The sequence below is a fragment of the Furipterus horrens genome, unplaced genomic scaffold (genome assembly GCF_987537825.1).
Source record: "Furipterus horrens unplaced genomic scaffold, mFurHor1.1.pri manual_scaffold_11, whole genome shotgun sequence".
Classification (NCBI taxonomy): Eukaryota; Metazoa; Chordata; class Mammalia; order Chiroptera; family Furipteridae; genus Furipterus; species Furipterus horrens.
Genome location: NW_028327181.1, coordinates 76,469,037 through 76,484,225, shown reverse-complemented (window position 1 = coordinate 76,484,225; position 15,189 = coordinate 76,469,037). Strand labels below are relative to the sequence as shown.

General features: G+C 42.9%; 1 protein-coding gene across 1 annotated transcript in view; it reads right to left on the bottom strand.

Moving 5' to 3' along the window:
- Window positions 1–7,229, bottom strand: part of SKAP1 (src kinase associated phosphoprotein 1) — a 263,400-nt gene extending 256,171 nt beyond the window's left edge. The window contains exon 1 of the mRNA XM_090292391.1: window positions 7,051–7,229. Within this exon, the coding sequence (XP_090148517.1) occupies window positions 7,051–7,099 (49 nt within the window). The 5' untranslated portion in view covers window positions 7,100–7,229. The remainder of the gene's footprint in view (window positions 1–7,050) is intronic.
- Window positions 7,230–15,189: the final 7,960 nt, after the last annotated feature.

The following is a 15,189-nucleotide window of genomic DNA, read 5'->3' as shown; positions in this document are numbered from 1 at the left end:
TAGAAAGTTTCTAATCACATTCTCAACAACATTCAAAATGTTGTTATATCTATAAGCCAGATCTTTATAGATACAATGAAAATGAAACAATTAATGATGAGAAAAGATTATATGGACATTTAAAAAATAAATAAATGCTGACTATAAATTTATAATGCAGTCAGGGATGGATGAGACAATAAAAGAGATGAAAGAGAGAGTAGATCGGAGGTCCAATTTATATATTATATAAACCCCAGTATGACAGAATAAAACAGATGGAGTAGAAGCAATGATAATAGAAGAAAACTTTCCCAAGTTGAAGAAAGGCCTGAGCCCTCACTGTTGTGTCTCAGTTGGTTGAAGCATCATCCAGTACACCAAAAGGTCATGGGTTCCATTCCCAGTCAGGGCACATGCCTGGGTTGCAGGTTCAGTCCCTGGTTGGAGTGCATGTGGGAGGCAAGCAATTGATGTTCTCTCATATCGATGTTCCCTCTCACACAGATGTTTCTTTCTCTCTGCCACCCCCCCCCATTCTCTTTCTCTCAACATATCCCTGAGTGAGGATTAAAAACAACAACCCCCCAAAAAGACCTGAGTCTATAGATCAAAAGGGTTCACTACATACAGGCAAAATTATTAAAAGGTCTAAGATGTGCAAACTATCTAGTGACATTTTTAAGGGCAAAGAAAAATATCCTATAAACATCCAAGCAGGAAGTGGGAGGAATGGGTTATACAAGAAACATATCAAGCTGGCATCAGACTTTTCCTCCACAAAATTGAAGACCAGAAGATAATGGGAGAACTTCTGGAGGCTGAGCTGGAAGAAAAGGAAGCGTGGGAGAGTATGACTCTAGAACTTCATTCCACAGCTAAGTTTATATGAAACTAGATAGACACATATTTAAACCTTCAGGGGCTCAGTAAGTGTAGTATCAAAGTACACTTCCTGAGAAATTCACTCAATAGTACATTCTAGATCATCATCTACTAGGATTTTATGCACTTTCCAAAACAGTGGTACATATTTATTGATACAATGCAATATTACTCAGCCATAAGAAAAGATGAAATAGTGCCATTTGCAACAACATGGATGGACCTTGAGAATATCGTGCTCAGTGAAATAAGTCAGACAGAAAAAGCTAAGAACCATATAACTTCGCTCATATGTGTGATATAAAGCTGAAAGCAACAAATGAACAAACAAACAAACAAAAGACCCAAGAACTCAGACACAGACAACAGCATGGTAGTTACCAAAGGGAAGGGAGGTGAGGGAATAGAAAAGGGTAAAGGGGCTCAAATATATAGTGATAGAAGACCATTTGACTTTGGTGGTGGTCACACAATGCAATATGAAGATCGTGTATCATAGAAATGTATACTTGAAACCTATATAATCTTATTAACCAATGTCACCCCAATAAAATCAATAAAAAGAAAGAAAAAAGACAAAGCAACAGCCACTGTGGCTACTAAGCAGCTGAAATGTAGCTAGAGCACTTGAGGAACTGAATTTTTTGTTTTATTGAATTTTAATTAATTTAAATGGAAATACCCACATGTGCCGGTGGCTACTGTATTTGCATAGTCTGAATATCTAAGAGATTCAATGAAGGGTTCAAGTATGAAAAAGCCTGGTACAAAAAGCAAGCAATGAACAAGTTAAACAGGACAAAAATAGTAGTATAACAATGGTTTTAAAATATCACAAAAATGTCAATAAATAATTCTTATAATATATAATAACAACATTAATAATTCTGAGTCTAAAGTCTCAGATTATATTAGCAATTTCACACTGGAGCAAAGTCAAAGGTACTGTTTCATTCTTAATGTTGCTAATCATAAAGACATGAGTTTTTTTTTGTTGTTGTTGTTGTTGGTTTTTAAGTCACAAAGGTAAAACCACCACTGGAATAAAACCAGAATGTAAACTTCTAAATCATTCAAAAGAAAAAAGTTCATGACCTAAGGAAATACTCAGGAGATGACAGCAAATGAAAACCTTAAGTGTGAAAATCATTATACAAAATTATATACACAATATGTCCCAACTTTTAAAGTATGAAAACATAATAAAAACTGAAAGAAATACATGAGAATTCAACAGTTATTGATTATGGATGGCTGTACATTATTATGTGTTTTCTAAATATTCTACAGTGAGCATTTTTTTTAAAGACTTTATTTATTTTATTTTTAGAGAGAGGGGAAGGGATTGAGAATGAGAGGGAGAGAAACAGATGTGTGGTTGCCTCATGCACAACCCCAACTGGGGACCCAGCCTGTAACCCAGGAATGTGTCCTGACTGGGAATCGAACCAGAGACCCTTTGGTTCACAGGCCAGCCCTCAGTCCACTGAGCCACACCAGCCAGGGCTATTATTTTTATAATCAGAAAAATCTAATATAAAAAAGAAGTATGGGGTGGGATGGGCAGAGGAGGGCAAAGGGAGAAAAATTGGGACGACTGTAATAGAATAATAATTAAAAATGATTTAAAAAAAGAAGTATGGTCACAGCCTACCTTTCAGAATTCAACTTACCAGTAACTTCACCTAACTATAAGACAGCTTGCTATCAAAAATCAAGCAAAAATACTCTAAAAGCAGCCAAAATACAAGTCACGAAGGCCACATCTTTCATACCTTCTTTTACACATATCTTAATTCCAACAAACTTGATTATCCTAATGTTCCAGTAGCACTGAGAATACAGATATACTGAGAGCAGTGTAAAGTGATAAACCTGGCCTAACAGTAGGGAAAAAGTGACAAAAATAAAAATATAAAACAGACATAAACATTCACAAAGCAATCCAGGTACAATTATGGCAGAAACATCCCTGAATAACTCAATATATTTCCAAAAGTATAATAGATTCAACACGGGAGGAGACAGATACCGTGTCACTCCCGAGTCAGACTGCACAGCCATTCTCGGCGGTGCAGATAGACTCTTAAGAAGCTACACCATCGTCTCTCGAGACGGACGGCTGCCGACGACGAATAGATATTAACTATAACAACTCTGAGTTCAAGTGTTCGAAGCACAGACTGGTTGGTGGAGGAAGTAAGAAAAGTTCCTAATGCATTTTAGGAAAAAACGATCACAAATGTTTATAATGAAAATGTTAGAGAGCTTAAAGAAAATATCCTCAGTTATCCAGAGCAAGTCACGCCTGTGAATTCCTCAGAGCAGGAGTTTTACTATGTTAATAGGATTTTATGGTTGGCTGCATCAACCAATACAAATCTGGAGAACAATCTGGAAGGAAATGATTAATGACTGCTTCTTTCCAAAGAAGTTTAAAAATAAGTAACCATAGGCATATCAGAATCAGCATTAACACAGCAATTGCTACTAAATGCAGCCAGGTTGTGGATGTTATTTTGGCTTTAATCCATATTCATGCAGGATTTAGGTACTTTGTAGGTAGTTGGGCCCTGTTAGCTATTTGGGTCAAGTCAGTAGGCCCTGTTCCATCACACAAGATACACTGTTTATTCTCTCTCCTTCATACTTGCCTCTTGTACTTCTGATTTCAAAAGCCAGGCTACAAAGACAAGGAAGAAACTGATTGTGTTTATAGCTGTGGAACAAAGATTATGCAAACTGCCAGCTCTCCATTGTTTTCGTTTTCAGCATGGTTATCACAAAACAAAAACAAAAACATAATCTCTGATGCCTGATTATTTGAAAACAGACCTGAATATTTCCTCCTCTTTCAATAATGTAGTAAGTAGCCTTCATTTCACTTATCTATAAGGTACTTATTTGCTGATAGGGACTAGTTACTATTTCTATATGAGACCTTGACAGAGTCCATATGAGGAAGCTGTTTTCTCAGTTACTCTGGAAGGTTCCCCCTACTTTAACATTTGCTAAAGATCAAAGAAATCATTGAAAACAAAACAAAACAATCCACACTCCTACAAGGCTAACAAGAGAAAAATATAATCATAATCCTGGTTAATGGTCCCTTAGCACTCTGATCTCTCCAAGTTTCTATTGTCTTTTGTTTGTTCCCTTTTCTTTTAAATAACCTTAGTAGTTGTTTTCTCCTGCTTACAAACTCAACACATGGTCATTGTCACAGTTCACAACTCGAAAATATATGAAAAAGCCCTGGCTGGTGTGGCTCAGTGGACTGAGTGCTGGCCTGCGAACCAAAGGGTCGCTGGTTCGATTCCCAGTCAGGGCACATGCCTGGGTTGCAGGCCAGGTCCCCAGTTGGGGCCGTGCAAGAGGCAACCACACAGTGATGTTTCTCTCCCTCTCATTCTCCTCCCTTCCCCTCTCTCTAAAAATAAATAAATAAATAAATAGAAATATATGAAATATAATTAATAATCTTTCCTACCCTCTCACTCCCCTCCCAAGGAAACCAATATTAACAGCTTAGTGTATATTTTTTCTTATTTCTTCCTAGACTTGCACAAACATGTATAGCATAAAGGGATTTTTCTGAGGGGGGGGGCGTTAGTCTTTTTGTTTGTTTTCAGACAAAATGGGATATTACTGTGCACTTCGCTTTTTTAGTCTTAAAAATTTGTTATGGATAATTTTCATATATATTTTCATCACATTCTTTTTAATGGCTGCAAAATATTCCATAAGATTAATAATTTATTCGAACAACTGCCCCACCTTTCTCATCTCATGGACACTCAGGATGTCCCTTAATTTCAGAAACACAGATTCCTAGAAGTAAAGTTTCTGAGTTGAATAAAACATTTTCAATATTTTAAAATTTTATCCTTAAGAAAAGTTAATTTTAGACCTTCAGAATTTCTGCTCCCTCCTTCATTATGTAAAATTTGGCATTAACCTTTCACAATGCTTTGCATATTTTATTTTTTAAAGCATACACATTATGTCAAAAACACCCTTGTCATTTATGCTCATATAGCTATAAATTTTAAAATGCTTAAGTTATAGCTAGCATTAAATCACTGTGCAAATGTTTATGCCTTGGTTTATGAAAGTAGTAATTCATTTTGGAAACTCCACCCCCACAGCATGTGGCAGCACTAAAGTGGCAGCCCTCTCACCCTGTGACTCCCTTCACTGGGTGACATATATAGAGATCAGGACCTAATTGTCAACAGTCAACCTTAAAAGGTGTGTGTGGGGGTAGAGGGGACAAGTAAACAGCAACATATGCTAAATTGATAGCCATTATGGGTTTCTAATATCCACAAATTACTTTCAGTACAATGAGTAATTCTGCTGGTCTACACCAGAGACAGTGTTCCATAAAAAACAAAACCTATAACCAATATGTTGCTATGATTACATGAACCTTTCAAAAGCATATTCTTCATGCATTTTTCAATAGAATTATTGGTTGAATCCCACCTTTACAATGTTTTCTCCACTTCAGATTCAAACTCTAATTGCAATTAATCTCCATTCATACTCTGCTCTACTTGTCAGCAAACAAAGGTTCTGCTTTAGAAGGAGATCTGAAGACTTCAATTAAAAACAGTCAGCTAACAAGAAAATAATCTAAGCTAAAGGAAGGTGGCAGGTGCAGAAATGAGTTGTTTACCAAAGTGTCAGTTTTGAAAAATAAAGAACTGCGCATCAAAAATGTTGAAGGACTAAATTTCATTGAAAGTCTCTGAAAATAAAAAGGAATTTTCTACCAAGGCTGCACACGAAATGGAAATATTGTTTAACAAGCTTGTAAAATAGGGTTCCTCTCATAAAATGACAGATACCAATAAAAAGAATCACTTTACATCTTTAAATTTAAATGCAAGGGCAAAATTAAACTTTTGGGCATAGTTCCTTCTCTCCTGGAAATCAAATTTACAGCCTTTCTTTACATATCAAATAGTAAACCAAAGGCAGAGGGAAGGCTGGATGGCTTCTTCTTAGACACCCAGATGATGCTCTTCTACCCTGCAAACACTTTTCTACTCTGAAATTTTACATTTATTCAGGTCATAGATTTTGGAAACTTCACCCCAAAAGAAATACCTAGTTGACAGCTCTTACATAGAAACAATCCAGAATGGAAACAGTGCTACAAACAGAGACCAAAAGGACTTGCCAAATATTTGATTAAGAGGCATTTATACCAAGATAACAAGGTAATGGAGATATAAAACCAATTAAATCGAGAGAAACTGGGTGGGAAAAAAACCGAAAAAACAAAAAACACTTGCCAAAAGTATGACCTGCCCAAAGCAGGCCATCTGTTAAATACGTGTCAAAAAATGTCACTGAGATGCCAAAAGGCATAATTCTGAGCAGTGTTCTCCTGGGACCCTTACGCCAGCCCAGATCCCAGGCCTGTCTTTTCAGGAAGGTCAGTTACAGGAAAGCGTGTTCCTTTCACCAGGGAGAGTGTGAACTAAGCAGATGATATTGCCCATTAGCAACAAGCCTCTTTGGAGTGTTAGCAGCATGTGTTAAGTGTTAGGCGCTAGAATTTGCAGGTGAACACACCACGTGAGGGCACTTCTAGAACCGGAAGTAATGGAATCCTGAGGGTCAGCCTGCCCTGGGTGGATCCTGAGACCTCTGAAGACTGGTGCACGGAGGCCGGGGTTTCCGCGTTGACAAAAACCCCAGGCCTTGACCACAGGATGCCATGAGCCCCCCACAGCTCCCTGGAGAGCCTCGGGGAGGTGTAAGCTGGAGGGTGGGGGTCTTCCGTGAGAGATGAGTTACCTGGGTTGGGGAGGGAGGAGGGCGCAAAGTTGCAGACCTGAGGGAGTCTTAAGGAGAAAGGGACAGATGGCATGGGGGGGGTGAGGTGGGCAAGAACCTATCCTGAAGTTGCTCAGAAGCCTGGGAGGTTAAGTGGAGGGGTCGCGACGCCTTGAGAAAAAAGAACGGAACGTGGAAGTGAGGGGACTGCAAGGACCGCTGAGGTGGGAGCGTGAAAGTCTGGCTTTGCAGGGCTGAGCACTCTAGAAGCCTTGAGGTTCTAGAAGGCGGTAGGTGATGGAGCTGAAAGAAAGCCCAGCCTTGGGAGGCGCTGGCATCTCCTTTCCCGCCTTCAGCTCAGCCCCCGAGGGACTTCCCGGAGGGCCGGGGCGTTACCTGCCAGGAGCCAACGGATCTCCTCGGGGAGGACGGCGGCGGCCTGCATTTGGCGCGGCGGCGGGGAGACCGAGTGTGAGGCGGGAGGGCGGCCGTGAAGGCCTGGTGCCAAGGCAGCGCGCAGGGAGGCGGCGGCCGGCACGGCGAGGGCACCTGTACCTCTGTTGCCCGCGCCGCCGTGGCCGCGGGCCGAGCCGCAGGGCGGGGCCGGGCTCAGGAAGTGGCGCGCGCAGCGGGCGGGGGCGACAGGGGACACCTGCGCGCGGTGCACGCGCCACCCCCACCCGCGCCCCGAGGGAGAAAGACTGGGGGACGCGCTACTGAGCGGGGCCCAAGCTGTGCCCCTCCACCACCACCACCCCCCCCCAAGAAACAAAGAACTAACCGCGATGCCAAGGAACCTCGCCTCTCGGAGACTTAGCATCCAAAGCACTGAACAGTTGACCTCAAGAGGCAGGTGTAAAAGCTACGCTGTTGCCCGGAATGGGGCACGGCGGGGGGGTGGGGGGGGCGGGGAGGAGAGGAGAGCAGAACCTGAAGAAGAGACTGGTCCCCGCCAGCCTAGCCACACTCAGTTCCCAATCCAGTCCCCACATCTACACCCAGAAACGAGCGCAGGATGTTCGCTTTTTCAGGCAAACTAAGATGTTTAAAGGGAATGATGGAAAGTCCCAATAAATAATACAAAGCCACCAACATTTGGGAGAGTCAAAGCGACAGACACAGGGAGCTAAAGTGTCCCTTCCTCCCTAAGGCTGAAAGGCTGTGAGGAGAGGAAGGGGTGACCCAGGGAGAAAGCTGAGGGACAGGGGAACCCAGCCTTTTCCCTCTAAGAGCTGACAAAGGGAGGAGAGCCAAGGGCAAGGCCACAGATGAGAGTGTTTTCCCTCCTCCACAGCACAGAAGGTGTCAATGCCCTGGGGTGATGCACACTGTCATATTGCAAGATGTGACCGCTGGGGAAAACTGGTAGGCAGGATGACTCTGTACTGTTTCTCATAGCTTCTGTGAATATGCAATATCTCAAAGCTTTTTTTTTTTTTTAAGAGCAATAGGTCAGGCGTCATGACGAAAGTATTAAGTGCCATGTGTGTTAAAAGTAAGGAGGTGAATATAAGAAAAGGAGGGAAGTGCTGTAGGTATGTGTGTTTCATGGTTTACGTGGCATTTGAGATGGGCTTTGAACACCCCAGACTTTGAAGATGCAGGAGGGCTTTCCAGGTGGAGGACCCAGAGTAAGCAAAGATGGAAGAGCCTCCTGCTTGGAGAACAGCTGATAACCCTCTTTTGCTGGGTGGTATAGGGAAATCATGGTTGTCAAGAAAAATGGAAGTGCTATTGTGAAGAGACGTGAAAGTCAGAATGAGGTTTTGAACTCAGTTGAGTGTGCGCTGGGGAGGCCCTGGAAAATTTTGAACCGGGGAGTGGCCTAACCTGAGCGCCCGTGTAGTGCGTGATCCAGCTTATCTCACTCCGCCACTACCCTTTTCCTTTTTTTCGAGAAATGGAGTTTCTGCTCTCAGACTCCGCCTACAGGGTATGTGGGAAGGATCCAGGGCGGTAAGAGAGGACCCAGGGAAAAGATGAGAGAATCGGTTTTTACAGCAGCCTCAGGGGAAATAACGATGGATGTAACCATGGATATGGGAACAGGAACAGCAAGGAGAATTTGTCCAGAAGGACACATGGCAGCATGCCTGCCTCCTGGCATAGTTTCCCCTTCAGAGATACAGTCTCAAAGTTTGGGGGCTTGATCCTTTAAGGGATGCAGTTGCTTTGAGCACCTTTGCAGGTCTATGCCCTGTATAGAGCTATAACCACCCACAAGGAAGATATATGAGTATTGTTACTTTATTATGGTTGCAATTCTTCTCGAAATCTAGAACTGTTCTTTAAAAAAGACTGCAGAGGAAAGGAAGTCCCTCCTATATGTAACCCCGGCCCTTGGCCTTGCTTCCCCTCTCAACAATGGAAGGAAATTTGACAACTGCCCCCTCTTCTTTAAGGATATTTGTGAGATGCTAATATAGGCTGCAAGCTAATGATTCGTTGAATAAGGAGCAATAAACCTTCTCAGGCTGCACTACCTGTCATAGCTTACATATACTAAGGGATGCAGCAGAAACATGCAGCAGAGTATTCTGCATTCTTTCTAGGTGTTAGAGACAGGAGTAGGTGGAGGTGCCGAGTTGGGTAGTGTGCAGTGGGTGACTGGCAGATTCCAATACGGCATTGTCATGTTGCATCAAGGTTTCTTGTTGCAGACAGAAACCTGCCTCCACACATGAGCGCAGCCCCTCCTTAATCATCTGAGGAACCTGGTTCAGCAGTCAGCCTCACTCCTAATGACATTCTGTTAAATGGACAAATTCCTTTGAAGCCTTGTCCTTCTTTGAAATCCAATTTCGCAAGAAACCAAATCTGATTGGGGGTAGCCATGGAAACCACACCAAGGAGTCTTAGAGGAGGTGGAGAGAGGCAGGGCAAAATGTGATAGTCAAGAGTCCTTTACTACTCTGTCGGAAATATCAAAGGGATCTGGAGAGGTTGGCAGCAGACGAGTCCCTGCCCGGGTCCTGTTCTGTGTGGCTGAGTACCATGTGGCTGTCATGAAAGTAAGCAGCCAGCTGTCTCCCCACACAGGCAGGGGGATGGAGCAGAATACACAAATCCCAGGTCTGTCTGCCTTTCTTTCCTTCCCCTCCCCCCAACCCCAATTCCAGCAAGGTCTCAGCATCTCCCCCCACCCCACCCCACCCCCTTAGCTGCCTGGCCTTTAAAGACAAACAACAAAAGAATGACAAGGTTAAAATACAAGGCCCTCACAGATAAGAGGTCCTTTGGAGCAGAGGCCACAAAATTAATCTGAAATTCCTTGTAATTAGATAAGATAAGGGTGTCTAAAGAGATGCAGAGCAGGCAGGAATGGAGTCTGGCAGCACACAGGCAGAAAATATACTGCCTGGTCCATCAGGGCCCGTCACACACTGTCGGCAGACAGAAGACACAGAAAGCATGGCCCACGCAGCCTCTGGGCTGCTGGGAGATGCCATCTACATTTTCCCATGCCAGGTGGGCGCTCACTAAATATGCATCCATGGAGTGTCCAGAGGGCTTAATCAAGAAGAAACAAGAGCATCTGGCACCCAGAATGGCACGGGGTAGAAACAACTGCAAGCAAAGCAGGGGCCGGCTGGCATTGCTCCGCCCGGGGCGAAATGGGTCTGGAGAGAAGACTTCGGAAGGCAGGCTCTTGGGTTTTATTCTGAGCTGGCTATTGATCCCTGGATGCTGGGTCATGACACACAGCAGAGCTGACGTCTGCCCTGTGCATGTATGGCCACTGAATCTCAGCCCTTCAGTCCCAACCCCATCAACCAGGTTTATTGACTCTTTTATTGACGATGCTGGGGCCTAATGAGGACAAGAGCTGCACACTTCATTAAGGGCTATGGAAGGAGAGATGATGCATCCTGCCAGTGCCAAGAGCCAGGCTCACTGCATGCTTTGCAGGGCCTCAGAACCCAGGCCTCATGCCACCTTGAGGCAGAGGAGATAGACACAAGATACTCACAAGTGCATCGCTTCGGTGGTCTTTAAATTCAGGGTTTCCACAGCTTGCCAGAAGCTTTGCTCTTACTAATTAGCTAAACTTTCAACTTAGGAGGGTCCTATTTATTATACGTACGCTCACACAAATGCACTTCTATAGTCCCCCCTTCCAGCTCACACTCCTAGAACCTCTGCACTAATACAATAAAGCAAGCAGATTCCCCTATCATATCAGGGAACATTTCCAAAGCAGGTTCTCAACAAGGCACAGGTTCTCAATGAGTCACAGGCTCAAAACTGAAGAAGCAACTATTAAAACTCAAAGGAGTTTTCAAGGCGATCAAGTTTAAGTTAAGTAACAGACCCAGTGCTCTGTCCAGGGCCACCCAGCTCAGCAGGAGCTGCACTGACATTAGAATCCTGGTTTTCTAACACTGGTCCAAAGCTCTTATAGAACTAAACATTGGAGATGGATAATTACAGCCCAGGGATCACCAAGTCGTTCTGTGAAGCAATCATTGCTGGGCCCTGTCCACCTAAATAGTAACATTTCTTTCTTTGTTCTTTATCTTATTGTTCTATCAAAACCCTTATTATTTTCCCTATATTCTCCAATCACTTTTTTGTGTGTGTATCTTCTTTGCCTATTCCTTAGATCACATTAGACATCCCTCATGGGCACTGCTGAACCCAGCAGAAGCCCTAAACATCACAGAGGTTGCTGACTCTGACATTCTATCTTTGATTGGTTCTCTTGGGTAATCTGAAGTCGGGGGGTGGGGGGGTGGCATGCAGAATGTGGCAGCTGTAGCCAGATGAGGCCGTGCACTCTGAGAAGTCTGGGCAGTCTATGAGGTTAATCTGCATGAGAGGCGGGGGGGGGGGGGGGCAATGTAAATTTTATAGGCTAGATTATTTGCAGACATGACAACTTTGGGAACATAAATAGAAGAAGTAATTATTTCTTTTGGGGTGATTAAGGAGATTAAAGTAAATAATAGAGAGAGAATAAATTTCTAAGGTTGAACTGGCTTTCACTGGTTTCTTTTCACCTATTATTTCAAAAGGTAAAAATTTAAGCTCCCTAAACCCTTTCCTTTATTTCTGCCCTTTCTCCCCCTTCACTTCACTATAGGTCTTAGAATTCATGGTGTGAGAAGGGGCAGTTATTTAGAATCTGGTAGAAAGCTCTGGCCTGCAGGCACACACACACACATGTTTTGGAGGAATACTCACATTAAGAGGAGCTGATGTAATCTGACCAGAATCACCAATGTTCACAAATAACAACAGAAGCATTACCTGGATTCAGAGATGACACCAGCAATGAATGGCTGATTATTTCAATGTAAGAAAGTTTGTAAAAGTACCTTTCCCCTAATGTACATCTATTTGAAATGAGATTTAGGTCCTCCAAATCTGCTCTTTCCTTGTCTTCAGAATTGTGTTAGCATCCATTTTGGCTTTTCCCTTTCTTTTTTTCTTCTTCATTTTTTATTGTTATTTTATTGTTATTCTATTATAGTTGTCCCTGGTTTTTCCCTTTCTAAACATCTGTTCCCAAACATCCTCGGGCTTTGCTTCCAGCAGCATTTTCTATCAATGTGAACACTGACAAGACAGCACTTAGTTCTTGTGCATTGCTTTCAGGCTTCACTTTTCCTTCTTTTCTAAAGGGTGCATTGTCCCTCCTCTCATTCTTCCACTAGAATTCATGGCCCTGCCCTCTTTCCCCACTCTTCAGATCTTCAATCTCACATTCTTTTTCATCTTCCGTCTTTCCTTCTGTTGGCTAACATTCCTGGTCTCCTCTATCCTATAAACAAAACAAAACATAGAAACAGAAACCTTCCTTTAACTCCACTACCTTCTCCAAATCTCATCTTTTCTTCTTCATTTCCCCCATCAGGTCTCATGTCTTTTTCTTAGTTCCTTCTCTTTGCCTGCCTGTCTTTGCACCATTGAAGTGACTCTCTCCCAATGGCATCAACACCCCCCTTTCTTCTCAACTCTTCAGTATTTCCCAACCTCTCTCTGCAGCATTAAGTACCCTTGACCACTTGCTCTTGCTTTAAGTATCCAACTGCCTTGGCACTACCCTGCTCTGGTCTTCTTCCTGGCCTCTGAACTACTATTTCTCTGCTTCCTTCTTTGGTTGTCTTCATTTCATCTTCTAGACTCAGGTACCCCTCCCGGGAGTTTTACATTTGCCTTTCTCCTTCCCATTCCTTCCCACTTCCTCCCCTTCACTTTTCTCTCGTTGCTCTCTGGGACCTCAGTGGTTTCATTCTCTCACCATTCCAACTTTCTCCTTCATGCAGTTTACTTTTCTAATTTATACCTCGGTCCCGCATTTCCACCTGGATATCTGAATAATTCCACCAACTTGTTATTTCCTCTCCCCCTAATCCTTGTAAGGGCAACAAAGCTCAGTGAAAAAGGCATGAGTTGATGTGTTTTAAAAAAATGTGGATCTTGAAGCAATAGCGAGGCATTTCTAGGTTTCTCCCTACCCAGTGCCCCTGTAATGTTCCAGCAGAGTGCATTGACGAAGGCCTGTTTGGGGGAGGGGAAGTACAAGGGGCCTAGATGGTAATGGGAGGGGGGGGATGAAAAAAATGTGGTTCTCAATTCTGCCTCAGCCACTTACCAGCTCTGGACTCTGGATAGACCTCTGCAAGCCTCAGTTTCCTCATCTGTAAATTAGAGATCATAATTCTTATCTTACAGGGTAAGTGTGTTTATAAGAATATGGTATGTGCTCAATTTTGTGAGAGTTATGAAGAAATTGCTATTCTCCAGAAATCCGTACTCAAAATGTAGATCTCATCTTGGATCCTTCCTCATCCTTATTTTAAATATCCACCGGGCCCGCCAGTCTTACCTCTTCACAATGGCTTTTGAATTCTTACCCTCCTTTGTATCTGAGTGTCACCGTTTTGGGTTAGGTTCTCATTACCTCTGTGGAGAAGTGATACTGAAATGGCTTCTAATCCAATCTCTGGCGTCCATGGCACGCCTCACCCAAGTTTCAGAATTCCCATCCTAAGTTACAGTCCTGACCACACAAAGGTGATAAAGTATGGTGGCCCTCAAATTAGATAGTTCTGTGCTCAGATCTGTTGCTTGCCTGCTGTGACCTTGAGTGAGCTACTTATTGTCTCCATGCCTCAATTTCCTCATCTGTAAAACAGCAGTACTAACTGGGTTTTCAAGGGTGTTCTGAAAATTCAAAGAGTGAATATATATCATGTTTATAACTGCAGGCAGCATGGTAGGTGCTTCATAACTGTTAGCTATTGTTATTATCTCTGCATTCCCTGCGACAACTAGCACCTGCGAGGTGCTCAATAACTACATATTCTGAATCATCCCTAATCTCTCCCTTCACCCTCCTTGCTCACTAAAAATATATCTGAGGAGGGGCTGGCCAAGATATGGGTGTCATTGATCTCCAAGGGCGAGAATTTTTCCTCTTTATGAAGGTAACTTGCCTTTAAAGAGATAGAAAAAGTGGCCTTGGCTTCCTTGGTACTAGGCTCTAACAAATTAGGACAATCAGCCTGCAGATTCCCCCTGCCCACCTCCAAAGACTTCCCCTCCTGCTCAATCTATTCTGGAATATTTGTAGTGTTCTCCAAACCACATGGGGAAAACACTCATTTGGAAGGCATGAGATATTAACTCCTCTTTTCACTCATTGTGGCAGAAACCAAGTTTCCACTATAAACACAGACTCCAGGAAAAACCAATCAAAAGGCAGATTATATCCCAGGAGTCAGTAGCCTCTTTTGCCTGGAAGGCTGCCAGCAGGGCTAAACTCTACATAAAGCAGTGGTGGGGGCAGGGGGGTGACGGGGAGGAGTGATGGTCTAGGGATAAGACAAGCAAGAAAGAAAAAAGGAAAAGCAAAGAATGAATGAGAAACAAGATGAAAAAGTGAAGAAATGAAGAAATAGAAATGAAACACGAGGAGAAAATAAAGAGGTTTTCATAGTTCGGAGAATTAGAAACTAAATCAAGTAAATCCACTCCATTTCCCAATTGTAATTTCAGGATATACCATGTTCCACCCCCAAGGACATTGAAAAGCTTCAGGGAGTGGTTATAAATTCTTAAAGAATAGTGCCTTGTAGAGATTCAAACTGTTATTATCTACTTGTTATTATCTGCTGCTGCACTTTTTAGCATATGCACTATCAACACAATGACATGTCTTATTGAATAATATGTGATATTCCGCATCACAGGACTATTGATGCAGAATTTTCCTTTTCAGGGCTCAATATCCCAATCAAAGCCTGTTGCTTCACATCATTGAGGCCATCCACTTAATGACAAGTTGTAAGATGCATATTGCAGAATATTCATGTTCATTTTATGCTCACAGTGCTTAAAATCTCCTCTAAACAGCCTCTGCTCCCAGCCTATTAAGGTGCCTGTGTTATCTACACTCCATTCAATGGTGTGGAAATAATTGTCTTGAGACTAAAGGAAAAATTGATGGTCACAAGCCGAGTCAGCACTTGTGTTCTTTTCTTACTCTGTTGAATTAGGTGTTATTTACTTCTTCCAACACCTGGGACT